The sequence below is a fragment of the Nycticebus coucang genome, chromosome X, assembly GCF_027406575.1.
Source record: "Nycticebus coucang isolate mNycCou1 chromosome X, mNycCou1.pri, whole genome shotgun sequence".
Taxonomy (NCBI): Eukaryota; Metazoa; Chordata; class Mammalia; order Primates; family Lorisidae; genus Nycticebus; species Nycticebus coucang.
In genome coordinates, this window is record NC_069804.1 from 164,689,679 (window position 1) to 164,717,299 (window position 27,621).

General features: G+C 38.8%; 1 protein-coding gene across 1 annotated transcript in view; it reads right to left on the reverse strand.

The window, feature by feature from the left end:
- Window positions 1-5,041: 5,041 nt before the first annotated feature.
- The window catches only part of CT55 (cancer/testis antigen 55), a 43,954-nt gene continuing 21,374 nt past the window's right edge, over window positions 5,042-27,621 (reverse strand). Inside the window, exons 2-7 of the mRNA XM_053580123.1 lie at window positions 17,178-17,327; window positions 15,488-15,672; window positions 8,544-8,688; window positions 6,469-6,581; window positions 5,617-5,801; window positions 5,042-5,332 (exon numbers count right to left, since the gene is read on the reverse strand). Coding sequence (XP_053436098.1) covers window positions 5,293-5,332; window positions 5,617-5,801; window positions 6,469-6,581; window positions 8,544-8,688; window positions 15,488-15,672; window positions 17,178-17,271 — 762 coding nt within the window. The 5' untranslated portion in view covers window positions 17,272-17,327 and the 3' untranslated portion in view covers window positions 5,042-5,292. The remainder of the gene's footprint in view (window positions 5,333-5,616; window positions 5,802-6,468; window positions 6,582-8,543; window positions 8,689-15,487; window positions 15,673-17,177; window positions 17,328-27,621) is intronic.

Below are 27,621 nucleotides of genomic sequence, written 5' to 3' on the forward strand. Positions count from 1 at the left end.
CTCCCCTCGAGAAATCACCCAAGGAGCCGAACTCCTGGGGGATAGGCCCTCAGACCCCGAGTGAGAGCAGGGGTTCTCAGCTCTCAGCGGGGAGGCCAGAGTCTGATTCAGTCTTGGGCCCCTTATGCCCGGGGAGGGTTGGTGCACTGCACCGCAGGGAAGTGCCGCGAGGCGTGACTCCCCCTCAGCCCGGTGCCCTCTCCTCACTCGGCGCGCCCCAGAGTCAATGCTGACCAGTCGCAACTCGGGGACTGTCCACTCCCCTTGAGAAATCACCCAAGGATCCGAAGTCCTGGGGGACAGGCCTCCAGACCTCAGTGGGCGGGAGGGGAGCGGCGGGGATTCAGGGTTGCCGGCAAAGGATTCCCAAAGTTTTATTCAGCCCTATGTCCGGCAGGAGAACGCCACGGCACCCCAGTAGGGGAGGTAGGTCCAGTTTTTAGAAGGTCTCTCCCGTGGAGTGTAGTGGGAGGGCCTTTAATTTCTGCCCGCTTGTTCAATTGTGGGGCTCTTGAGCCGGTCTCATGGGGGAGGGGGACTCCCGTCCGCTTGGTGGTGGATTTTGTACCTTTTGTTTGCGTCCTTGTGATCACAACTTGCCTCAGCGGTGTTGATGTGCGTTCTTCAGCCTTCTCTCTTGGTGAGGCTCAAGTCCACCAGGATACTTACTAAATTCCTGTCCCTTAACTCTCCTTCTGGACGGGAGCCTTTGTTGAAAGCTGGCTTCAGTCCGCCATCTTGTCTCCCTGTCCTCTCGAGACTAATATTTTGTCAGAAAATGTCAGTGTTAGCTTTTCACCTGCTGTCTTAGCTTGGGGTGCTATAACAAAATACCATAGTATAGGGGTAGTTTAAATAACAGACATTTTTATCTCACAGTTCTGAAGGCTGGAAAATCCAAGATCAAAGTGCTATCTGATTTGGTTCTGGTAATAACACTCTTTCTGGCTTGTAGATGACTCACCTTCTGTCTTCAGATTCAATAGAGAGAACAAATTCTGGCCTCTCTTCCTCTCCTTATAAGGAAACTAATCCCATCATGGCGGTTTCACTCTCATGACTTCATCTAAACCTAATAATATTCCCAAAGCTCCCCTTCCACATATGATCACACTGGGGATTAAGGCTTCAAGATAGGAATTTTAGAGAACCATAGGCATTCAGTTCCTAACCACTATGAAGTATGACCTTTACACTGTCAAAATAACTTTTGACACAAAGTATCTTTTGTGTAGTTTCCCTGGAATTTCCAAAATTAGATTATTCTTTTCACTATTTATATACACAGTAGTCTCTAAGAACACAGAGTAGTTGGGGAATGAAGTTTATAATCGTCATTTATGGTTAATTGGGACAATGCTCTTATAAAGTGAAACCACTCTAGGATGAGGGCCACCCCAGCAAAGTAAACTATCCTCCTTTCTTTCATGAGATCAAAATGATTGCTAACCAATCTGAGTCCTCAGTTGAGGATGTTTAGACCTATAACCCTTGACCAACCTCAAAATTTTACCATCAGCTCTGATGTCAGCTTAAATGCAAAGATGCTCGTGAAGAAAAAACGTCTATGCTCTCCTGAGCAACTATTATGATGTGATGTAGATAATATAAATCAAAGCTTTAAAGGAGTTCAAAAACCAACAGAGAGCCCTTTCTCTCTATCTAGGGGGCAGGGCACCAACAGTAGGAAGCCCTGCCTAGAAATGGTTTCAAGGAGGCCTCCTGGAAGCCAGGATCCATGAGAAGAGAGACTTAGAATATAATGAGAAGGCTGCCTGCAGTGTGACAGTATATATAGCAGGTTATACAAATAAGTAAATATACTGAAGATGAGCTTTGGTGGGTTCTTTCATAGCTGCAAAGAAAGCAGTAAATATGGAAAGGTGGAAAGAGGAAAATCGAATAAACTCTGTTCTTGGACTGTTACTGGGGGTATGAGTGTAAACTCAAGTTTTTAGATAGATTAAGAATAAAGAGCTTGGTTTCTAAACACTATGTTGTACAACACAAAGGAGCAAGAATCTATCTTAGCAAGAATCTAAACTACTATCCTTAGTAGTTATGGCTAATGAAATAGAATTTACATTTCTAATAAAATAAAGAACCACATGTTAAACATGACAAAGAGGAATTGTTCACACTCATGAAACATATCCCTTAGGAAGATGCACAAACTTGTATGCATCTTATAACAGCACTGAAATAACAAACTAGAACCATTTAAAAATATAAGTAGCACTAGATGAAACCACAGTCATGATACCTCTATTATTAACAGCATTCGGAATCATGACAAGAACACTAGGTACAATTGATTGGGGCCTGATTAGGTTCCAGGTATCATAATGGAACTTCATTTTTTAACAATCATTTCAGACAGTAGGCCACAATTGGCCTAAGGGCTAGAGTTTACCAAGCCCTATTCAAGGTCATTGTCATATTTCCTTTTTTACATTTCATGTATCTCTAAATGAGCTGAGAAACATCTGGTATCAGTACATCTGCAACCCTTTCACAGGATGCCTATTGGAAGCTCTACAGAAGGACACTGGAGCTGCAGAAACTCATGGTGGCAGGTCTTTTTATTTTCATACCATTTCTGTCCCACCTACAGAAAACACATTTCTGACAGAGCCCACTACTTCCTAATAGCTGAATCCTTGTGCCAGGATTGTCATCCATTTAAGGAGAGAGATATGTTAATTTGACAAGGGTGAGATGGTAAATAACACTTCCTAAATTGTGGCAGAGACCTGGAGTTGACATATCCCTGGGGCAAGATATTCAAAGTGTACCACTCCCTGCTGGACCTGCCCTATGTTTTTTTTTTTTTTAGAGACAGTCTCATTTTGTCGCCCTCACATCTCACAGCAACCTCCAGCTCTTGGGCTTAGGCAATTCTCTTGCCTCAGTCTCCCACGTAGCTGAACTACAGGTGCCGGCCACAACACCTCGCAATTTTTTTGTTGCAGTTTGGCCAGGCTGGGTTGAAACCCACCACCCTCAGTATATGGGACCAGCACCCTACTCACTGAGCCACAGGCACCACCCCTGCCATATGAAATCAAAGACATTCTGGGGTTTGCCATTTGAAAGGAATGAAGAAAATATATTCACCCCACAAGTGTATCATCCCAAGTGATTATGTGATTTATGTGGTCCAGTGAGGATGCTGGTCAAACAGTGGCTATGATTTCATCACCACCTGATTAAGCTTCCGATAAGCCTCTGTTACTCTCAAAGAACATTCTTTCACATCAACCAAACTAGGAAATTAAATGGGGAGGTGGTAGAATCCATGGCCCAGGCATCTCTCAAGTCCAATGGTGGACTTGAATTCCCACAAGGTGTGGGGCTACTGTTGAATGATGACTTTCACAGGGACCTGGGACTGTAATACCTCTGACTTGCCCCTTTCTATGCTAAGAGCTACTGCTGCATGGGTCAGGAAGTCATGGGGCAGGGGATGAACAAAATGCAAGTTCCTATTAGGGCTCAAAATTTTGTCTTTTCAAGGTTATAAACTTCACTGTCTAGAACAATGCCTGGCATCAAAAGGGATTCAGTGAGTATTTCTGGAGTGAACCATTGAGTGAAATTCTAAACTCTGTAACAGTGATTTTCATCCAATGTGCCAGTGTACTGTGAGAGGATTTTAGGTTGTGCAGTGAAAGTTTTTAAAGATAGTTATTTTTGAAAGAAGTTCAAAGCAAAGTATATTCTTTTTTTGCTCATTTTTATTGATCAACATAATTTATGTGTGCCGCAGAAATTTAACTATAGGTTCAAATGTGCTATGAAACAGAAAAGGTTAAAAAACACTGTCCTAGGGCGGCACCTGTGGCTCAAAGGAGTAGGGCGCCAGCCCCATATGCTGGAGGTGGCGGGTTCAAACCCAGCCCCGGCCAAAAACTGCAAAAAAAAAAAAAACTGTCCTACAGGATGCTCACTCCTCCTATGTTGCTCTAAAGTGGAAAATTAATCACTGGATGATTGGTAGCTTTCACTGGACCTATAAAGCAAACTGAGGACTCAACTCTATTTATTACAGGAAGGGGAGTTATGGTATATTTATGAATCCGGGGACTGGGGGTGAACTCACACCCGCTTTCCGGTGATTCCCAAAGATCTGAATATGTCCCTTCCCCTAGGCCTGTGGTCCCTAAGCCCTGGGCCACAGATGGGTACTTGTCTGTGGTATGTTAGGAACTGGGCCACACAGTAGGAGGTGAGTGATGAGCAAGTGAGCAAAGTGTCATGTTTTTACAGCTGCCCCTGTTACTTACATCACCACCTGAACTCTGCCTGTCACATCAGCAGTGACATTAGTTCTAAGAGGAGCTCAAACCCTACTGTAAACTACACATGTGAGGGATCTATGCTGTGTGGTCCTTCTGAGAGTCTAATGCAGCGGTTCTCAACCTGTGGGTCACGACCCCGTTGTAACAATGAAAATACATCACTACATCACGGCATTAGGAAGATTGAGAACCACTGTGCCTGGTGATGTGAGATGGAGCAGAGGTGGTGATGCTAACACTGGAGAGCGGCTGCAAATACAGATTATCATTAGCAGAGAGGTTTGACTGCACACAGACCATAATAAATCAATTGCTCACAAATTCATATCAAAACCACTCCCCCACCCAGTCCGGTGAGAAAAATTGTCTTCCCTAACACTGGTCCCTGGTGCCAAAAAGGTTGGGGACTGCTACCTTAGCTCAGTTATTTGGTTAAATACTCTGTTAGAGCAAAGCCAGAAGTTTCACGGGTGTACTCCTGAAATTTTAGTACCATCTGTCCCAGTGGATAAGAAGCTTCCCCTTCCTTTGAGGGTTACTATGTTTGACCCTTGTTCATTCTGCAGATGGGCTGCACCTCTCCAACAAAGTGGGTCAAAGAGGCCTATGTATAGCAGATTCGGAGTCTTTGTTTTAATAATTAACTGAAGTGTTAATGAGTTGCCCAACATTTACTCCTAGGGAATGAGTGATCAACAAACCACAGCTAAACATCATTGCTGCTCTGATCATTTATTGAACTGATTAACATTTATTCTTCCCCTAGGATGTGATGGGCACTATTTCAAGTGCATGGTGATGCATTAATGACAAAAAATAGAACAAAAGACATCCTGCTACCTTGGAGATGACATTCAAACATGAGGAAGAATAGTTAAATAATAAACATAACAAATACTGTAGGTAATGCAAACTGTAACTTTAAATCAGTGTCTTTAACATGCTGGTCGTGCTGCCTCCTCAGGTAAATGCTTTGCCTCTGAGGGTCACTCTAAGGACGACCCAGGCCACTGCCATCCCGGAAGCCACTCCTGGGAATGAAAAACAAGGAATTTAAATTAATTTGCAGTGCTGCTTCCAAGAACTCCTCCCTACAGTAACTAGCCAGCTGTAGCATATTTTTTAACTGACAACACACTTTCCTAAAGTGTCTTCATGGTCCCAAGTGAACTAGAGAGTATCTTGATTGGATTTACCAGATAAGTCATATTTAAAATATTGCTTAGGCTTACCAAGCTAAGTTTTGCAATTAAACGAGCCCCTTCAGTGCCCACAGAAGAAAAGATGAACAGAGAATGAAAATGTTCGTTATTACCTTTGCACGGGAGTGACAGAAACTGCTCTCCAAATAAAGCAAGACTGTATGCTCTCCACCATGACTACATTGACAAAGTCTAATCTTTGAGGTACATATCCACAGGGAAGTTTCACAGAATCCAGGGTGAAAAAGATGGTATCATCGATCACCCCATTTCTTCCTTGTAGATTGGTGATACAGACCTATAAGCATAAATAATGATTATGCAATGAATAAATGATTATGAAAAAGCATCATAAAATGTGATAAGTGCTGCACCTACTAACTCTGGCTCCAACCTGGTTATTACATTCAAATTAATGAATCCCAACCTGGTGAGCACATTGGCAACACCAGGAGTGCTTTATAAGAATACCTATCCCCAGACCCCCACCTCAGACTAATTAAGTCAGATGCTCTAGGGATGTGGCCTAGGTCTCTGATGAGTAACTTTGCTATAAATATGGTGATGGACCCATAATTGTCCATTACCTTCTATTTCACTTAATTTCCTATGTATTATGGGACTCAGATACGTAAATAAATAGCCAGTTTGTGGTGGTAAGCTCAAGTCCCACATTTTTCTAGCACTCAAATTGTTTTTCTTCCTATTGTTCTCAGAGCATTCTAATATCAAATCAAATACAAAATTTAGAATGTAATTATATGCTTGTTCTACATTATTTTCTAACTATTTCTTTTCAGAAGGCCTGCCTTTTCAATAAGAAATTAGGTTCCTTTGTGGCAAAGAATATATTTGTTTGTATTTTCTAGATTCCCTACCACTCAAGAGAATCCCAGACACGAAAACTATCACTAAGGGAATGTTTGGCAGAAACTAATGACAAATGCTTCACAGAAACAAATTACCTCATCCACGTGCTTACAGCTCACAGGCCTTACTGAGAATGGCTTGAGTTCTGAGGTATCAGGATCAATGGAACACTCAACTTCTAACCAGTCACCCTTGTAAGGCACAAAACCTAAAACCACCAGGGAGAAATTTGTGTATGATTATCATTTACACAAGTTACTTCGACATTGTAATACCTTAATATAGCTTGTGCTGCATCTAAGGTAAATTTTCAACATGTTTAAACAAATGCACTATAACTCTTTCTGTCAGAAAAGAAGTTTATATAATCTGTTAAGCATTGATGTTCCTCAACTGATTAACAAAGTCAAATGGGAAAAAGCGTCGACTATGCAACGTGGCCAATCTAAGAAAACACCAGCACAGGATTCATTAAATAATTGGTCATAATCACAACTCCTTAGGGTGGCAGTCAAGTGCATATGTAAGAATACAAGTTTGAACCTGGCTGCCTGCATTTAAACCCTGACTCTGCCACTTGCTCATTCCACAATCTTGGTCAAAGTGCTTGTCCTCTCTGTGACTTTGCTTCTTCACCTATAAAATGAGAAGCACAATAAAAGTCTTTGTGATATAGAGTTTCCGTGAGAATTAATTGATGTGTAAAACTCACAGAATAAGGACTATCACAGAATAACCACCACATAAATGTTGACTAGCATTAGTGATAGCAGCAGCACCAGGAAATACTGCTATTCTAAGAATGAATCACTTTCCCCAGGTGTTGTAGTCAGCTGATGGATGCTTAAATATACACCTTACATTTCATGGTTATAAACACAGAGTTTCAAAGGGAATTATACAATAAGCAACAAGTAAGTCATAGGATAACAAAGTTACCTGAACGGATCTGGAGCAACCGGAAATCTCAAACACTCCAAGTGGGAATGTAAATTTGTATGACCACTCCAAACAACTGGCAGTATCAACAAAGTGAAACATTTCTATGCCCTAGGACTCAGCATTGTAGAATGACACAAGACACAGTGCTAGATCTCTTCCCTCTGTGTGTTTATGTGCATGCATTTCTTTGGCGTGGGTCTAGAGCATATCTATGGGCTGATAACTCAGAAATGTGCATACCTCCAGCTCTAACCAATGTCAGATTCAATTATCCACATGTCTACAGCAATTTAACATATATAAAGCTGAGTAACCGCTATTCTTCTCATTCATCACGTAGTGCTTATCTCAGTCATCTACATGTGAAATTGGTAATGCCAGCCCTGGTATTGCTGCTCAAATCAAAACCATTGGGGTTATCTTTTCACTTATCTTTCCTTCACACCAAAGGTCCAATATCTCAGGCACTACTTTCATCTCTTACTTCAAAATACATCAAGGGTATAAAATCAATCCCAAGATCCTCCACTTCTAAAACTTAATTCAAATCTCCATCAGCTCCCACCAGGGATATTACAATGTTCTCCGACCTGAGTTCCTGACTACACCCTTGCCCCACAAAATCTCTTCAAACAGAGTGAACATCTTAAAACAAAAATCATGTCAGAGTTCTGGTTTTACACTCAAGAAAATTAAAAAGCAAGCTGTGTGGTGGAGCTTTAGCTTATCGCCCCTTTTGTAATTGTAATCAAGCTATATGCCAGCTACAATAGATCAAAATAGTAAAAACAAAGTTTGTCTTAGGTACAACTAAGTGTAGGAACATATTTGCTGAATACAAATAAAATTCAGCAATAAAAACACACACAAAGAGAAAGGTACAAGGCTATCTCCCATCTTAATTTTGAAACATTAGGAGTATATAAAACATAATATCCCTGTATACATGTAGGATCTTTTCATTGATTAAAAATCAAAAACTTACATGAACAAAAAACATGACCAGACATTACTGACTTCATTTAACAAATTAACTCATAATAAATGATAGACATTTTGGTAAGCATTACCTATTTGTCACAATATTATATATCATTTTCAATTCTGAAAGCCCACCTCTAATATTGATGAGTCATTGACTGGATCCAAGTACATGATAAGAGCAGCCCTAGTACTAAAATCCCCTCAAAAATTAAGAATTACATTTTTCTGAGAATGCAAATCATACCTTCAGCAACAATGTTAATAGGGAATTCGATGTTCTTATTAAGGTGAATAGTATCTTTCTTTATGCAAGTAACATAACCGATTATAATTCTGGTCTCTGGGTCTGATGAGCTAACTCCACCATGATGATCCGACATAACATCCACCTGGAAGATGAACAAACTGTTACTTCAAAAACAATACAAATTATAAAATGGAAATGTATATGATTAAGTCATTGGTGTTCGAAAAGTCTTTTAAACAACTATTATTACATTAGAAATAGAAATATAAGTCACATGCCAAATGGATGGTAGAGATGAGATAATTGTAAAAATTATGCCTGTTTCCTATATTGTTAAAATGTATTTAAAACATTAATTGTGTACTGAAGTTTAATCCACTAGCAGTATTGGGTTCAAAGATAAAAATATATATATTGTCCTTGTCCTCTAGTAATAAACAATTAAGTGAGAATAAATAAAAAAGGTATCTAGTCATAATCAAGTTGTGATAAAGAATATGTAAACATTTCAAAAATGGTATTTGCAAATCACAGGAGGGAGAAAATTTCAAACTTGGAGAAAATAGGAGCATGACCTGAAAGAAGTCAGACTTGAGGTGGGCTGTGAAATAAGAGAAAGATTTAACCAAGCAAAGGATGGAGGGGTGGGGCAAGATCAGAAAGACAGAAAATGTAACACATGTTAAGAGAACAGAGAACAAAATCGTAACACTGAAAATACAGGCCTGAAGGACAGAAGCATAACACAATGCTTAAAAAAATAGCCTCAACTGAGGTAGGGTTTCTAAAAATACCAAGTCAATTAGGGCTTTAATTTATCTACAATAGAGAGGCATACAAACCTTTTTGCTCACTGGAAGTGTAATATTCCCAATTTTATATATTTTTTTAAATTACACAAATAATATGCATGTTCATTACAGTAAAAGTACCAAAGGAAAAGCACCAAAGCAAAAAGCGAATACCCCTAATTCACATTCCATCACCTCGACACCACCTTGACTACATTTGAGTATTAACCCTGATCCTAAGTTTTTTTCTATGCACAAATTTAAAATAGGTGCCCTATTTTAAAATCAAATTAACATTGCCTTTAGTATTAAAGTTATCACATAATAAATGTGAACATTTTAAATAAATGAGAGATCACTGAAAAAGTAATATGGCATCCCAATGAATGAATATGCCTCAATTTATAGAAAGTTAGCTTATATCCTAACATATTGCCTACTTGCCTATAAGAATAAACACCTAAGATTAGAATTTGTTCTTCAAAGATTTCTGCTGAAAACTTGAGTCACTGAGTTGTAAAGTATTTTTCATGATTTTTTCTTTTGTTTTTGGCCTGAACTGGTGCAGGATTTATTTTATTTTACTTTTGGAGCCACTCATTCTATTTTATTTTATTATTATTACTTTTTGCTTTGCCAATGTATTCAAACCCTAATATTTCTCCTCCATAGTATTTTATTTATCTTTTAATTTTTTTTAATTTCAGAATATTAGGAGGTACACGTTTTGTTTACATACTTTGTTTTTGCACAGATCGAGTCAAAGTTATACGTGTGCCTTTCACTAAGATAGTGTGCACTGTACCTAATAGGTGGTTTTCTAAATAGCTGAGTTCACTGCTATTCCCATTTCTCAACTGGTGTCTTTGCAGTTGATACCAATCTCATGTTTATTTCCTTCTCATTTACTGACATACATGAATGAACACCAACCTCTCATCTGTGTATCTATCACCACTTCTGTCAGTATACAAGTGATAACCCATTGCACCCTCTGATCTGTTTGACTCCTCACTAGCTCACACACATACTGCAGGATAAATCTTTGCCCACTGTTTCCTATCAAACTCCCACTCTCTGATTTTGTTTTTCTTTCTTGTACAAATACCACCACCCAATAACAAGTGAAGACAGATTCCATGCTTGTATGATAGACATAGCATTTCAATACAATAGAAGCAAAGTGGATTATCCAATTAATGGTAAGAGACAACTGGACAGCCATGAATGAAACAAGATATGGATCCTTCTCTCAAGTCTGCACACCTAAATCAAACCCAGGCTGCTTGTTTAGATGTAAGTAAACCAGTAACTTTCAAAAAAGCTAAATGAATAGTATATGTGTATGTAGTAAATTATATATTGGAATTACCTTCTCTAAGGAGTCTTTCTGAACCCAAAAGCCACATGGACAAGATGGGCATATTTATAGTATATAAATATTAAACAGATGGAGAAGGAAATGAGCAAGATGGTGGAACAGGACTTTCATGTGACCATTCCCCCAGCAAAAACATCAATTCGAATAACTATACTTCATAAAAATACTTTCATGAGCCAAAAAAACCAGGTTAGAGTTCACAGTATCTGGTTACAGCACAATAATAAGAAAAGATGCTTTGAAGAGGGTAGAAAGGACAGTTTTCCATAATCCACATCACTCCTCCCTAACCCCCAGCAGCGCAGCAGGGGGAAAGACACCATCCACCCGGAGAAATGACAGAGAAGTTAAATAATAGCCTGAGAACACAATATTTGGCATGTCATTTCAAAACCCAGCACTGCACAAATGCCCGTAACTCCTACCTACAGGAAGGTACCTGTGGACTGAACCTCTAGATTCCTCATGGCACCAGACAGGAATCTTCAGACACAGTTAATAGGACTCGATTCTGGCCCTCATCTGTACTGGGTGGCTCCAGCGGCCTAGTGCTCAGAATAACCACAGTGACAGCAAAACTGATTGATGGGGGGTTGGATTCCAGCCTGGCAAGGTGTCAGTCAGCCTCAATAGCTATGTGATGCAGCATTTGCTGTTGCAATCCTGTGCTTACAGCACCCCCTAGTGCTGCAATGGCTACAGTGTTCACAGGCTTATGGACCACAAAAAAAGACTTTCTTGCCAGGTTTACTGCTGAAGGAGTAAGAAATCAAAACACAGTATTAGAGAAAAATTGTTAACTACAATGAAAGATAGTAAGAGACGAAGAAAGGAAAGGAAGATCTACCAAATAAGTAGAAAACAATTAATGAAATGACGATAATAAACCCTTACCTGTCACTAAATACCTTGAATATAAATGGAGTCAATTCTCTAAAATACAGTGGTTGAATAGATAAGAAAACAAGACCTAGCTTTAAGGTGCCCATAAGAGACAGACTACACCCTAAAGGACACTCATGACTACAGGTGAAGGGGAGAAAAGAGATAGTCCATGTAAATGGAAACCAAAAGAGAAAAGAAATAGGTATATTTACAACACATTTTGCCACATATAATGCGCAGTTTGGGGGTCTGGACTTTTGAGGGAAAAATAAAAATGTGCAGTTTCCATGGGTAGTACTAATTCCCTATCTATATAAATGTTTTTAATTCTTTTATTTATGCTTATGTGTTAAAAATGTAACTCTAGAAAGCAATAATGATATCTGTATGCAAAATAATACCTTGGAATATGTATTTTGTATTGCTGAACTTACAATTAACTTGCAATGAAAACATTTTCAGCCAATGTAGAACAATGTAGTTCTCTTTGTACACTTTAGGTGGGAACTAGCAATCTAATTTATAAAAATTATTGGGAAATCCCTTGGAAAATGTCAAAATGATTTTCATATACTGAAGGCAACAGGTGGAAAAGGTTCTTCAGATGCCACGACAGAAGAAGGCAATGACAGGAAACCTCCAAAGTGGCTGGAGGTGGTGCAGGAAGTGAAGACCTGGATTCTTGAGCAACATCAAACTGGGATCTCTGTTTTGACCAAGATGATAGAAGAAGTGGGTAAAAGGATTGCAGGAGAAAAAGCACTAGAAGAAAAAGTACCGTAAGAAAAAATATTGTTGAAATTTCCATACTCCTAACTTGACCTACAGATTTAATGCAATCCCTATCAAGATACCAATGACATTCTTCACAGAAATAGAAAAAAAACTAAAATTTGTATAAAACCACAGAGATTCCAATTAGACAAAGTAACATTCAGTAAAAAGAACAAAGCTGGAAACATCACACTATCTGACTTCAAATTATACTACAAGGCTATTAACAGCAGACTATTGGAATAAAAACAGACACACCAACCAATGGACGAAAACAGAGAGCCCAGAAATACTCCACGTATTTACAATTGACTGATTTTCAACAAAGGGACCCAGAATACACAATGGGGGAAGAACAGTCTCTTTAATAAACAATGTCAGGATAACTGGATATTCAAATGCAGAAGAATGAAATTAGACCTTTAATCTTTCACTGTATGTCTAATTGGCTCAAAGTGATTTATTGTCTTAAATGTAAGTCCCCGAAGTATGAAACTACTAGAAGTAAACATGGGGGGAAAGCCCTATGGCATTGTTCTGGGCAGTAAGTTTTTGGATGTGACCTCAAAAGGAAAGGTGACAAAAGTAAAAATAGACAAATGAGGGCAGCTCCTGCAGCTCAAGGAGTAGGGCACCAGCCCCGTGTACGGGGGTGGTGGGTTCGAGCCCGGCCCGGACAAAAGTGAAAAAAATAGACAAATGAGACTACATCCAACTAAAAAGCTTCTGCGCAGCAAAGGAAACAAAAAAGTGATGAGAAAAGCTGCAAAGTGGGAGAAAAAGTTTGGAGACCATCTATCCGACAAGTAATTAATATTCAAATATGTAAGGAATTCAAACAATTCAATAGCCAGAAAACTAATAACCCTATAAAAAATAGACAAAAGACCTAAATAGACATTTTTCAAAGAAGACCTAGAAATGTCCAAAATGCATATTAAAAACATGCTTACTATCACTAATCACCAAGGAAATGCAAATCGAAACCACATTGAGATACCATTTCACACCTGTTAGAATAGATACTGTTAAAAACACCAAAGATGACAAGTTTTGATGAAGACAAGTTTTGACGAAGATGTAGAGCGAAGGAAACCCTTATACACTGTTGGTGGGAATGTAAATGTGTACAGACATTATGCAAAACAGCACGGAGGTTCCTCAAAATTTTAAGAAATGAACTATCATATTATCCAGCAATCTTACTACTGAGGATTTATCCAAGGGGAATTAAATCAGTATGTCAAAGAGATACCTGCACTCCCATGCTTATTGCAGGGCTATTCACAATGTCCAAGATATGGAATCAACCTATGTGTCCCTCAACTGATGAATGGATACAGAAAATAAGGTATACATACACAATTGAATATGATTCAGCCATTAAAAAGAACAAAATCCTGTCATTTGCAACAACATGGACAAACTTAGCAAACATTATGTTAAGTGAAATAAGCCAGGCACATAAGAAAAATACTGTATGATCTCACTCCTATGTGGAATCAAAAAGTATTGATCTCATGAATTGACTGGTGGCTACCAGAAGCTTGGGTGTTTAGGGAGGAAAAAAGAGGTAGGGAGATGTCGGTTAAAGGATATATAATTATAGTTAGATAGGAAGAATATTTTTTAAGATGTCCAGAACATGGAAATACAAAGGCAGAAATAGGTAAGTCATTCATTATCTGGGGCTAGGTGGGGACCCTTGGAAGGGCAGGTAGGGGAGAGGAAAGAAATCACAAATGACTACTAATGGTCGTGGAGCTTCCTTTTGCGGGGATGAAAATGTTCTAAAATTGTTCATGGTAGGGCAGCGCCTGTGGCTCAGTCGGTAAGGCGCCGGCCCCATATACCGAGGGTGGCGGGTTCAAACCCGGCCCCGGCCAAACTGCAACCAAAAAATAGCCGGGCGTTGTGGCGGGCGCCTGTAGTCCCAGCTACTCGGGAGGCTGAGGCAAGAGAATCGCTTAAGCCCAGGAGTTGGAGGTTGCTGTGAGCTGTGTGAGGCCACGGCACTCTACCAAGGGCCATAAAGTGAGACTCTGTCTCTACAAAAAAAATAAATAAATAAATAAAATTGTTCATGGTAATGGTTGCACAACTCTGAACAAACTAGAAATCATAGGACTGTACTTGTCAAATGGGTGAACTGCAGAGTAGGCAAATTAAATCTAAATAAAACTGCAAAATCATTAAACAGAAAAATAAAAAGATGGTATTAGAGAAGATAATACAAGGAGTTCCTATACTGATTTTCTTAAGAAAGATCTAAGTTTACTAACATAGTAATAGCTGTAATGTCCCTATTGTATAAATAGCTCAAAGACGGACAATTGTTGTCATCTCATTAAGACTTAAAGAAGCTCCAAATAAAATCAGGAGATTGCTTTTCAATACTAATATTTGTCAAAATTTCAGACTAATAATATTCCTACCCTTGACAATATGGGCAAACAAGCAGGCTCACAGCCCACCGTGGATAGAATCTAGTACAATATAGCTAAAGAATAATTTGATAATAGCTATTGAAATGTAAATACTTGCTTTGAAGTGATATTTATATGACTCTTTAAATGTACAAAAAGTTACTGAATTGTCTCTTAAAGGAATTTTTGGCATATAAATTATATCTCACAAAACCAATTTTTAAAATGCTTAAAATGTAATAGCCCAGACTTCTTCACTACAAAATTCACCTTGTACCTTCTAAACCTATTAAAATTTTTAAAAAGGAAAAAGGGATAAAATGCACATAAAATAAAATGTTTAAAATGCATGTTGCTTGACATAGTAATTCCACTGCTATGAATGCATACGAAAGAAAATATTTTCTAACCTGAAGAAAAGAAATATATGATTATATAGAGCCTAATAATTATCAGTTTAAATCACACTGTATAAATACTAAAACGAGATAATTTTTATATTTTAAAACAGAAATCACTACATATATTTGAACAGAAGAATCTACAGCTTCAGAAAAGTGGTACATCATATTCCAGTTTACATTCACCTGCAGGTCACATTAGAGGTGTTGGATTAATACAAGAGAGGAAAGAGTGAAAGCCCATGAGGATAAGAGACAATCCCCAAATTCATGCAAATCTTACTCTGAGCGCTTTCAGTGAATGAGACGTTTTGACTTCTTCAACCACTGCCATAACTTTCTGCCCAACCGTTATAGGCATATTGTGAGTCACAACATCAGTACTGAAATAGATGGACTCATTAATGAAGCCATAATCAGTAAAAAAACTTGTCACAACTCCTTGCATGGTTTTCAACTCCATTTCATCTATGAGATAAGTAAACAAAGGTCACATTAGTTAATCTCACATGCAAATATTCATTACAAATTGAGTCCTACACTGACCATGTGTGTGGGCATATTTATTAACTTCTCTGACCCTGTTTTCAGCTGTTAATCAAGGATTAAAATTTCTGCCTAATAGGTTTGTTGTGAATATTAACAGACACAAATGGCAACTGTCCAAAGCTGTGAGTGCATTACACAATTAGAGTGTAAATGTTAGCAGCGATTCTCATATCTACATATTCAGAGTCCTTAAGTTCCACTGTTATATCCCTTCATCATTACTACTAATCTAACCAGTAGGTTCTACAGATTTTATATATATATATATATATATATACACACACACATTATTATATTGTGTATAATTATGTAATATATATTATTTATATAAAAATATTATAAACTTATATAATATAAATTTTATAAATGATATAAATATATAATATTAACATATAATATTAAGATATATTTATATAAAATATATAATATATACGATATAAATTATATAAATATAATAAAAATATATTTTTTATATTTATATAATTTATATTATACAATATGTTATAAATAAATATTAAATAATATAACTATTATAAACATATAAACATATATTATTTATATATTATATATATCTTTTTTTTTGAGACAGAATCTCGCTCTGTTGCCTAGGCTGGAGTGCAGTGATGTCACTATAGCTCACTGCCTCCTCAAACTCCTGGGCTCAAGTGATTCTCCCTGCCTCAGCCTCCCAAGCCGCTGGAAATAAAAAGGACACACCACCATTTCCAGCAATTTGGGGGTGGGTGGTAAGAGATGAGGCCTCCCTATGCTTCTCAAACCTCTGGCTTCCAGCCATCCTCCCACCTAAGCTTCCCAAAGTGCCAGGATTCCAGGCGCGAGTTACGGCGCCCGGTCAGATGCTTAAACCTCTCATCAGAAAAAGCACAAAAACGTTATCTGTAAATTTAAAGCTACCCTGAAACTGCATCCACTTTTCTTTCCTTAAGTTCCGCACAAGGATCTGACCGTGGCAGTGTGCCTGCACAACCGGTTCCCTGCTCACCTACGAGACCAGATAATAACTCTTCCCCCTTGGCTTCAAACACATGCCCGTTTGTGATAGAAGACCAAATTGTCCCTCAAATTGCGGAGTTCCAGGCCTACTGGAAAAATGAATAGGGATCTGTACAGCTTCTGTGTTTCTCCACGACCTTCTGTGGAAACACAGAGGCACTACAGCCCTCAGAACCTTCTTGGTCAGCACCTCCCTGCTTGAAACAGACATTAGAGTTCGGGGTTTGGGTCCACACAAGCCTAGCTCGGGGACTCAGGGACTCAAGATATTCTCCCCTGAACACACAAGATGGAGGCAAGCCACTAGGTAGTATTTGCCTGAATCCCCACCTCCCGCCAAGGATGAGGAGAGCCCCTGTGGGGAGGTATCTTGCTTGGGGTGGGGGTGCAAAGGGACACACAGAGGGTACCTTCCAAGAACTCCAGTTGTGGCAGGCATCGGGTCTGAGCACGGCTTGCCCTCCTCCTGAAGAAGGATAAAATGTGGCCTAGAAACCTCAACATGGTTCCGTCACCGCTGGAGTGGGCACCTCGTGTATCAGACGAAGCACAGGCCTCCCCTGTAGGGAAACCTTAAGGTCAAAGAGGCCCCTCAGTAACTCGCCTCCTGTGTCTCTTCCTCAAACTGTGCTATGAGACCCAATGGCTAGTGAGCAGCCTCACGAGCGCCAACGACGCCCTGGCTGCCCATCTTACCCAGTGCCCCCCTCAACTTCCACTTCTAAGCACGGGCTTGTGCAGGCCCCGCCCCCTCCATCCAGCCAATGACTGTGCAGTGGGCAGGCACGTGGGCTACGGTGGCCAATAGGAGGTAGTGGGTGGAGATGTCATGGCTCCTCCCATCAAGGCTCAGAACCTTCTAGAAAGGCCTCGGGAAAATAGCTTGAGGGATGGGGTTCTGCGCGTGCTCAGGGGTTCCATGGAAACACAGACAGTGCAAACAAAACATTCAGCACCAAAACACAGACAGTGCAAACAAAACATTCAGCCAGCATCAGGACTGGCCTCAGGCCAGTCAGTAGTTATTCCACCCAGGGATTAATTTTGTGTATGAAAGAGGGAAGTTCCTGGGAGTACGTGATGTTTTAGTGATGGCGAGCGCGTGTCTTCTGTATTGACTCCCTTTTTGAGCCCAGTGGTGATTTATTACAGAATTCTTTGATAATCATCACTACCACTTACTCATTGCTTATTTTTGCCAGTTATTCTGCCATACATATTACATTTATTCATTCATTTACTAAATATTTTTAGTATTAGAAATGAGCCAGACACTTTTCTGGACACTTGTAATTAGTGGATGAAAGAGTCAAGTATCGTGACCCTGTAGAGGTAATTTTTTTTTTTTTTGTGCAGTTTTTGGCCAGGGCTGGGTTTGAACCCACCACTTCCAGCATATGGGGCCAGCGCTCTACTCCTTTGAGCCATGGGCGCTGCGCCTGTAGAGATAATTTTTTCACAGCAAGAGGAAAAGGGAGGCAATAAACATAAAACATAATAAAATACATAATGTGCTGAAAGGTAATAAATGCTATGGAAAAGTATAGCAGGGAAAGAGAATGGATTGCATTTTTAAATAGGAAGGTCAGCGTAAGCCTTATTGGAAATTAATAGTTGAGCAAATCTAGAAGGATATATTAAAGTTAATCAGTCAGATTTTTGTGGAGGAGCCATCCAGAAACATGGAACAGCCTGCACAGATTTGTGAGGCAAGAGTGTGGCCAATGTACTTAACTAGACTGTTTATCGCAGCTCAATTTACAATCGCCAAAACGTGGAAACAGCCTAAATGCCCACCAACCCAGGAATGGATTAACAAGCTGTGGTATATGTGGTATATGGAATACTATTCAGCTATTAAAAAAAATGGAGACTTTACATCCTTCGTATTAACCTGGATGGACGTGGAAGACATTATTCTCAGTAAAGCATCACAAGAATGGAGAAGCATGAATCCTATGTACTCAATTTTGATATGAGGACAATTAATGACAATTAAGGTTATGGGGGGAGCAGAAAGAGGGACGGAGGGAGGGGGGTGGGGCCTTGGTGTGTGTCACACTTTATGGGGGCAAGACGTGATTGCAAGAGGGACTTTACCTAACAATTGCAATCAGTGTAACCTGGCTTATTGTACCCTCAATGAATCCCCAACAATAAAAGAAAAAAGAAAAGAAAAGAAAAGCGATTAGAGCAGAAGTGAGAGAGAGAATAGCAGGAAATGGTCACAGAGATAATAAGAATTCAGGCTGTGTGCGGACTTGTAGGGCACTGTAAGTTCTTTGGCTTTTACTGTACATGATGTATGAAGTCCCCTGAAGGGTTTGGAGCCTTCATGGGATCCCTCTAGCTGCTCTTCTGCGCACAGATGTAGGGGGCCACAGCATGAAGCAGGGACATCAGTTAGGAGGGGACTGCAGTAATCCATGGGCACTGTGGTTGACACCTATATATCCTCTCGGTCCTGCAAAGAGAACTGGCAAGAGAGCTACAAAAGACAATTATCCGGGCGGTGCCTGTGGCTCAAAGGAGTAGGGCACCAGCCCCATATACCGGAGGTGACAGGTTTGAACCCGGCCCCAGCCAAAAACTGCAAAAAAAGACAATTATCTGGTTGAGGATATGGGTAGGGAGAGATCCAAACCAAGTAGGAGTAGTACTGTGGCATCAAGGGGATGGCCACAAGGAGAAGGATAGGAGTGTCCACTGCAGTGGGCTGGAAGTGTTCACTGGGCTTAGGAAATCATCAGGCATTGTGGGAATGGATTGGGGCAGCAATAAGTCATAAAGGCATTATAGAGAGTGTGGTCTGTCCTTTCAACAAGTATCAGTGTGAAAAACATTAGAAGGGGGAGGGATGTTAAAGGCAAGGCTCTTCTTTGTGGTGTTGGTGATAGCTAAGACTTATAGAGGGTGTACTCTGTGATGGCCATTGTTCAGAGTCCATTATGTGTGACAACTGATTCTATCCTCAAAGCTTTGCAAGACAGGGATTATTAGCTGGGCACAGTGGCTCATGCCTGTAACCCTAGCACTCTTGGAGGCCAAGGTGGGTGGATCCCTTGAGCCAAGGATTTCGAGACCAGCCTGAGCAAGAGTGGGACCCATCTCTACTAAAAATAGAAAAATTAGCTGGGCATGATGGCAGGCACCTGTAGTTCCAGCTACTTGGGAGACGGAGGAGGGAGGATAGCTTGAACCCAAGCGTTTGAGGCTGCTGTGAGCTATGATGACACCAGGGCACTTTACCCAGGGTGACAGAGTGAGACTCTGTCTCAAAACAAACAAACAAAACAAAACAAAAAGACAGGGATTATTATTGCCAATTTTTAGATGAAGGACCTGAGGGAAAAGAAGTTGAATTACTTCCTGAGGATCCCAAGCCAAGGAGAAATGGGAGTTGAATTCAAGATTCCTGGTTCTGTCATTGGTGCCTGTAAGCATAGTGTCCCACTTAGCAACCTGACACTGGTTAACTGCTGAATGAAGGATACGCATGATCATACTCCTTCCTCCCTTCACTCAAGAAACATTCACTAATGAGAAATAAACAGAGAGAGGAGTTGGTTGACTGATTAGGGTTAAGTCAATGTGTGTGTGTGCGTGCGCACGCGCGCCCAGCATGTGCATCTGCAGTAGCCAGCTTCTTTTCCTGTCCTTGAGGTACTTGTAAGACGTGATTCTCTCTCTTTGCCTTTCTCTCCAAATATTGGAGCAGCAGTTTGCCCTGTGACAACAATTCTCTAAAGATCCTGCAAAAAGTCATTGATTTTCAGTTTGTTCATCTTTTTTTCTCTTCATGAGGATAAGCGTGATGGCTTTCAATCTGCTCACGTGTTGGACCACAAATTTGGTGTTGTATTTATGTAGGATAATGCTCTGCTTTTTAGGAAATACATGCTGAAAACTTGGGGGTTAAAGGGTTCTGGAAGTTGGAATATGTCTTTGCAAAAGCTCATCACACTCTTCAGTTAGAGGATACAGCAAGAAGGCACCATCCCCGAACCACAGAGCAGGTCCTCCAGATACTGAATCTGCCAGTACCTTGATCTTGGACTTCCTAGTTTCCAGAAGTATTTAAATAGTCAAGTAAAATCAAGCTGGGTAATTGTGGCAGAAGGTGGATTCAACCCCTGTGAATGTGTTTGCTCTAGTGAACATGCAATGAGAAGGCTGATCAGCCTGTTCGGGCAGTCCCAGTCCTACTGTACAGACACAGAATGTTTTTAGGAATTACCAAGACCCTCTGGTGATAATGGCATTAGTGTTACTATGATTGTGATGGCCTGGATGGTTATTGCAGTGATCTTAGTCTTACTAAGGCCTCCTAATCTAAGAGGATCCAACCCATCAGGAAAGCCAACCAGGGCTAATCATGGGCAAGACCCACCAGCTCCTCTGCGAACTAACTTTGTGATATTGGAAGTGAAAATAATTAACACCTTGCACGACCAAACACACACAGATGACAAGGGTACTCTTAACCCCATTACGACTGTTTTTTCCTTTTGCATCTGCAATATGGGATAGTATTGTTGTCACGAGCTTCTAGAAATTCAACTTGCAAGCTTATTTTTGCTTCCTGTGTTATAACCATTCCTATTTACAGTATATTTGAGTAAATTATTATATTTTTAAAAGTTACATGAAGTTTTTTTGGTTATCCTAAACTTAAACATTCCACTCATTATGTTTGTAACTGTGCTCATCATTTTTTTTTAATGATTTCTGGCCTGATTGAAGGATATTTGGAGCTCTTTATTTAAATATTTTAAATGGTTTTGATAGCTTTTAAAATTGCTTTTTAAAACAAGGTATTTATAAAGTTATTTGGGGTTATCTGAGATTGTATGAAAGAAAATTAGAACCACACTGTATTTACCTTTACTTTGGAGTTTCTTTGTGGATGGCAGTTTTCTCTAGTTCTTGGGACTGTGCCAACTCTTAGAATATTTTACAAATTTACAGTTAAAATCTATATCATCTATTATAGCTGACTCATGTGGCTAGAATAGGTGGAAAGAAGAAATGAAATGGCTGTTTACCAATTTTTCTACTTCTATTAAAAATGTCTAATGTAATGAAAACTTGGAATAAACCTGACTGATCAATATGGTGGATGATTTACAGTCCGTTATCTGACCTCTGTAAGCCACTGTGCACTAGGCTTACACGGTTTATGAGAGGTGGAAAAAATTCTTTCTGCCTTTGTCCAGTATAATCTATATAGTAATAATTTAAGCTATAATTTATTTTTAAAATGAGTGCCTCTTGGGAATCTTCTTTTCTGTTCTGACACTTCCCTGTCTTAAAGCTATCTCAGGGCCTGTTAGTAACGTTACTGACATTTGGATGCCTGTTTACTTCATTTTTTTATTTGAAGAAAAATTTTGAGGCTTTTGTTATGCATCTGACTTATAAAAATTTTTAGTAAATTCTCAGTTTGTTCCAAGGGAAAATGAGGAATATGTGAAACAATCAAGGATCTTTTTCTCACCCCTTATCTCATTCCTGTTTGGTATGGGAAGGAATATTAACGTAAGTGACATTTTCAAATGTATAAAAAAGTAAAAAGTTGCACTGTTTTGCTTATTTTGAAAAAAAAAAAAGTGATGGTGTGGTCCCAAAGTTGCACTGTTTTGCTCATTTTGAATAAAAATGATGGTGTGGTCCCACCTTATGGGCACAATGTAAGGGTATATGGCACACCTCCTGGGTGCAGGACACAACAACAGGGACCTTACCTTACCTAACATTGTAACCTTAACATTTATACCCTCATATTAATCTGAAAATTTTTTAAAGTGAATACAAATAGCATTTAAAATCTGCATGAAAATGTGTCAAATGATCTATGAACCAAGTGTATGGTGCCCCCTGATCATATTAATGTACACAGCTATGATTTAATAAAAATAAAAAAAAGGAAAAAAAAATCTGCATGACCTATATGGTTATGGAATTTTTTCCTAGCAAGTGATTGCAAATGATTTGGGGAAACTAGAAGATATTTTCCTAGCAATGTAAGGATCTTCTTTTCCCTTAGGTGAGCCTAGCTTTTCACTGCATAGATCTGATAAATTACTTACATAAATTTAATAAACTTCTCTGTGTCATTGTACTGTTTAACAGCCTCTTATGCAATTGTGTGACACTCATAGGCTATATTTTCTCTCTCTTTTTTTTTTTTTCTTTTTTGTTGTAGAGACAGAGTCTCACTTTATGGCCCTCAGTAGAGTGCAGTGGCCTCACACAGCTCACAGCAACCTCCAACTCCTGGGCTTAAGGGATTCTCTTGCCTCAGCCTCCCGAGTAGCTGGGACTACAGGCGCCCACCACAACACCTGGCTATTTTTTGGTTGCAGTTTGGCCGGGGCCGGGTTTGAACCCGCCACCCTCGGTATATGGGGCTGGCGCCTTACCGACTGAGCCACAGGCGCCGCCCTATATTTTCTCTTTATTATGATCACATTCTAGGCCAAACATTGCTAAGGCATCATTTCATTAGATATTCCAATATTGACCACTTGAATTTCTCCTTGGCTTTGTGTTCAACTTCTTGAAATAATATAAGCAACTCTTAATTACTTATGCTAATAGAAGGGTCATATAACACAGGTAAGTTATATCCTGGATAAACATATACCACAGAGTAAGGGTTTTTTATTTTACTGAAGTTGGAAGGCTTCCTAGCTCTATGTCTGGTAAAGTATTAAAAGCAGAAAACTCCCCAACACCATAAGATGGAGCTAAATCCCTATAGCATTCCTTTTTCTATCCTTGCTCCTTGAACTTTGAAGGTGTGCCCTTGTATCCTAACAATCTGTTGTTATCTGAGCTGCTGGAAAGCCAATCCCTGGCAGAGATACTGATGTAGTCATTGAACTTATGACCCACAAAAAATTGAGAATGGCTTTGGTTGAAGAAGTAGCCAAAACATGAATACAGAATGTCTAGTATTAGACACTTGAGCATCTTAGTTCTTATTACTAGTTCTTTCTGTCACGTACACTTAATTGGCATATATGTGCCTTTCCATATATGAACCATCTATTTAGTTAGAAACAAATGTTCCTAGCGAAATATTCAGTCCTGGGGGGTTTTTTGCTTGTAAAATTACTCTGCATTCCTGAGACAGTGTACAACACATAAAGTATTCTTGTTAACCTAACTAGTAATTTCTATTTATTCTGCTTAATTTTTAAAGTTTCCACATGTGGCCTTTTTATTGAGTACACTCTGAAATCACTGCTTGACTTATAAATATCCACCCAAACTGTAGCTACAATTTAAAAAACAAATAATCTGGAGAAAATAAAAATAAAGCTTACATTTTCAGGGTTTTTTGTTTTTTGTTTTTTTTTTTGGCTGGGGCTGGGTTTGAACCCGCCACCTCCAGCATATGGGGCCGGCGCCCTACTCCTTTGAGCCACAGGTGCCACCCTAAAGCTTACATTTTCAACACTTTGGGCTCTTAGATATTCCACAAATGCTATTAAGAGTTTATTTTGTTTTAGAGTCACTTAATGTTTTTTTTAATGCAAAATGATAATGGGCTTTCGTTTTTTGATTTTGCTTTCCATATGGAAAAGGAGATTAACACTGTAAATGTTTACCATGTTACCTATCTAAGCTCTATCCTATAGTCAGTATGTTATGTTTTATACCTTGCAGAGATTTTTCTGAATTACATGTTGAATACAGCTATTCCATGGTTACTTTTAGTGTCTTTGTGGGATATGATGTAATAGTGTTTCTGGAATTACTAATATCTTAAATTTTCAAAGGTACCTTGGAAGTCTATCACTTTAAATGAACGTCTGTCACCCAAAATGATTACGTGCTCAAATTCGACCAGCTCAGTTTAAGGACACAAAACAGCAACCTGAAGAAGGATAAAGAGAGTTTATAGCTAATGGGTTAAATTTTTGTTGTTGCAATAGTAAGTTCAGTCTTATGGTATTTCAAAATGAAAAATCATGTATTTGTTACCATGTCTGATGATAACTTTGTTAAAAGCAAAAGTGGTCATGTGATATACTAAATGATAATTGCTGTTTTTTAAACCATGCCAAACAAATCATGTCTGTGCCATCCAGGGATTATTGTTAATCTTTTACTGACTACTTGGATTGGGATAAAGGGCTTGTACTATGCACTTTTTATTAATGAATAAATAGAAAACATTAGTAACAAAAAAAGAAAAAGAAGAAAAGGTTCATCACAATGTTCATCGCTATATGTTAATAATAATCTGAATCTATGTGGTGGATATTTGGGTTTTTATGATACTATTCTTTTAGCTTTTCTGTACATTTAAAAGTTTACTAGATATCATTTTGAATTTTAAAAATAGAAAGGAAAACAAGAATATAATCAAGGAGGGAGCATGAAAGTAAATTTTCTCTTGAGGGAAAACATTACCCTGGTGAATTTTGATGTCTTTATCTGACAAGGTGGAAGAAACCAGAGTTAAACAACAGAGAAATTTTAACCCCATCAGCAACAGGGTAGGCCCTGAGGTTATTAACACATAACAGTCTACAGGAATAGAAATGGACTTAATAGTGGGTAGAATTATATCTTAATTTCAAACATCCTGGGTTGGGTAGTAGACATGAAGTTTTGCACTTAGTTTTCTTGGATCCCATCTAATAATGACATAAGGCATCTGGAAGAAGCAAAATGAAAATCCTCTCTGGAGTAAGATACTTTCATTCTAGGGCTCGAATTATTCTTACTAACATATTTCTAAACGCTACAGAAAGCAGAAGTATAATGATACCTATGCAAGGAAATAAACAAGACTCTATCATTGAAAACCAGCAGAAACAGCATACCACTGAAATAAACCACCCAAGAATTCAAATATTAGAATTACCAGACAAAGACATAGCACAAGTATTCTTACTATGTAATGGTTAATTTTATGTGTCATCTTCACTGGGCTAAGGAATGGCCTAAGAACTGGTAAACATTAATTCTGGGTATGTCTGTGTAGGTGTTTCCAGAAGAGATTAGCATTTGAATTGGTAGACTGAGTAAGGAAAATTATCTTTACCAGTAGGAGTGGGTATCATCCAATTTGTTGAGGGCCCAAATAAAACAAAAAATGAGAAGAGTGAATCAGCTCTCCCTTCCTGAGGCATCTATCTTCTGCCCTCAAGCATCAAAGCTCCTGGTTCTCAGGCTTTTGGACTCTGAGACTTATACCAGCAGCTCAGCCAGTCTCAGGCCTTGGACTTTCACTAGAAATTACACTATATGCTCCCCTCAATCTGAGGCCTTTGAACATGGACCAAATTATACCACAGGCTTTTCTAATTCTCCAGTGTGCTGATGGCAGCTTCTAGGACTTCTTGCCTTCAATAATTGTGTTAGCCAATTCCTGTAATAAGTCTCTCTCGTGTATATAAATGGATATTTATTATGTGTGTACTCTTCATTTTATCAAGGTGTACATAATGAAAATATCTATAGAAGTTATGCAGAAGAAAATGGGAAACAAATCAATGGAAAGCAAATAAGTACAAAATCAATGCAACAGTAAAAAGAAACGAGTAATAACATAGCTAGAAGAAATGAAGTAAGAGTGACTTCATTTCTTTCAGAAATTACATTAAATATAAATGTTCTAGAGAATCTTCACGATTTTCTCTTCTAGCAAGCTTCAATCTGAGCAGCAGTATTTCTTCTATCTCTTATGGCTCTTTTTAGTATAAGGATAAATTGAATATACCAGAAATTGATAGTAACCAAAGCAGCATGGTGCTGATGTAAAAAGACATATGGATCTGGGTGGTGCCTGTAGCTCAAAGGAGTGGGGCACCAGCCCCATATGCTGGAGGTGGCGGGTTCAAACCCAGCCCTGGCCAAAAACTGCAAACAAATAAATAAATAAGACATATGGATCAATGGAACGGAATAGACAGCCCAGAAATAAATCCACATATCTACAGTCAACTGATTTTTAACAAGAAAGCCAATAACTCATAGCTGTAAATGACAGTATTTTCAATACATGGCACTGGGAAAGTTGTATATCCTCATGCAGAAGGAGGAAACTAAACCCCTATATCTCAACATCTCAGCAAAAAGTAAACTAAAATTGGATTAAAGACTTAACTGTAAGACCCAAAACTATGAAACTACTGGAAGAAAACATAGGAAAACTGCTTGATATTAGTCTGCACGAGGATTTTTTAAATAAGATCTCAAAAGCACAAACAACAAAAGCAAAAATAGACAGTGGGATTACATCAAACTAAGAGGTCTGTACAACAGAAGAAACAATCAACTGAGTGAAGAGAAAACCTACAGAATGGGAGAAAATATTTGCAAACTGTACACTGGACAAGGTATTAATATCTAAAATACATAAGAAACTAAACTCCATAGCAAATAATAATAATAACAGTAATCTGTTATTATTATTGAATATTTTTTGAAATATCTATTCAAAAGTTTTGAATAGATATTTTTTGAAAGAAAAGATACAATGGCCAACAGATATATGAAAACAATGGTGAACATCACTAATCACTAGAAAAATGCAAATAAAAATAGCAAGCATTGGGATATCACCTTATTCTAATCAGAACAGCTATTATAAAAAGACAAAAGATAAATGTTTGCAAGGATGTGGAGCAAAGGAAATCCTTGCACTCTGTGCGAGAATGTAAATATGTATAGCCATTATGGAAAACAATATGGAAGTTTTCCCAAAAAATTAAAAATAGGACTACCATATAATCCAGCAATCCCACCACTGAGTATATATTTAAAAGAAATGAAATCAGGATGTTGAAGAGGTATCTGCACTCCCATGTTTATTGCAGCCCTATTTACAGTAGC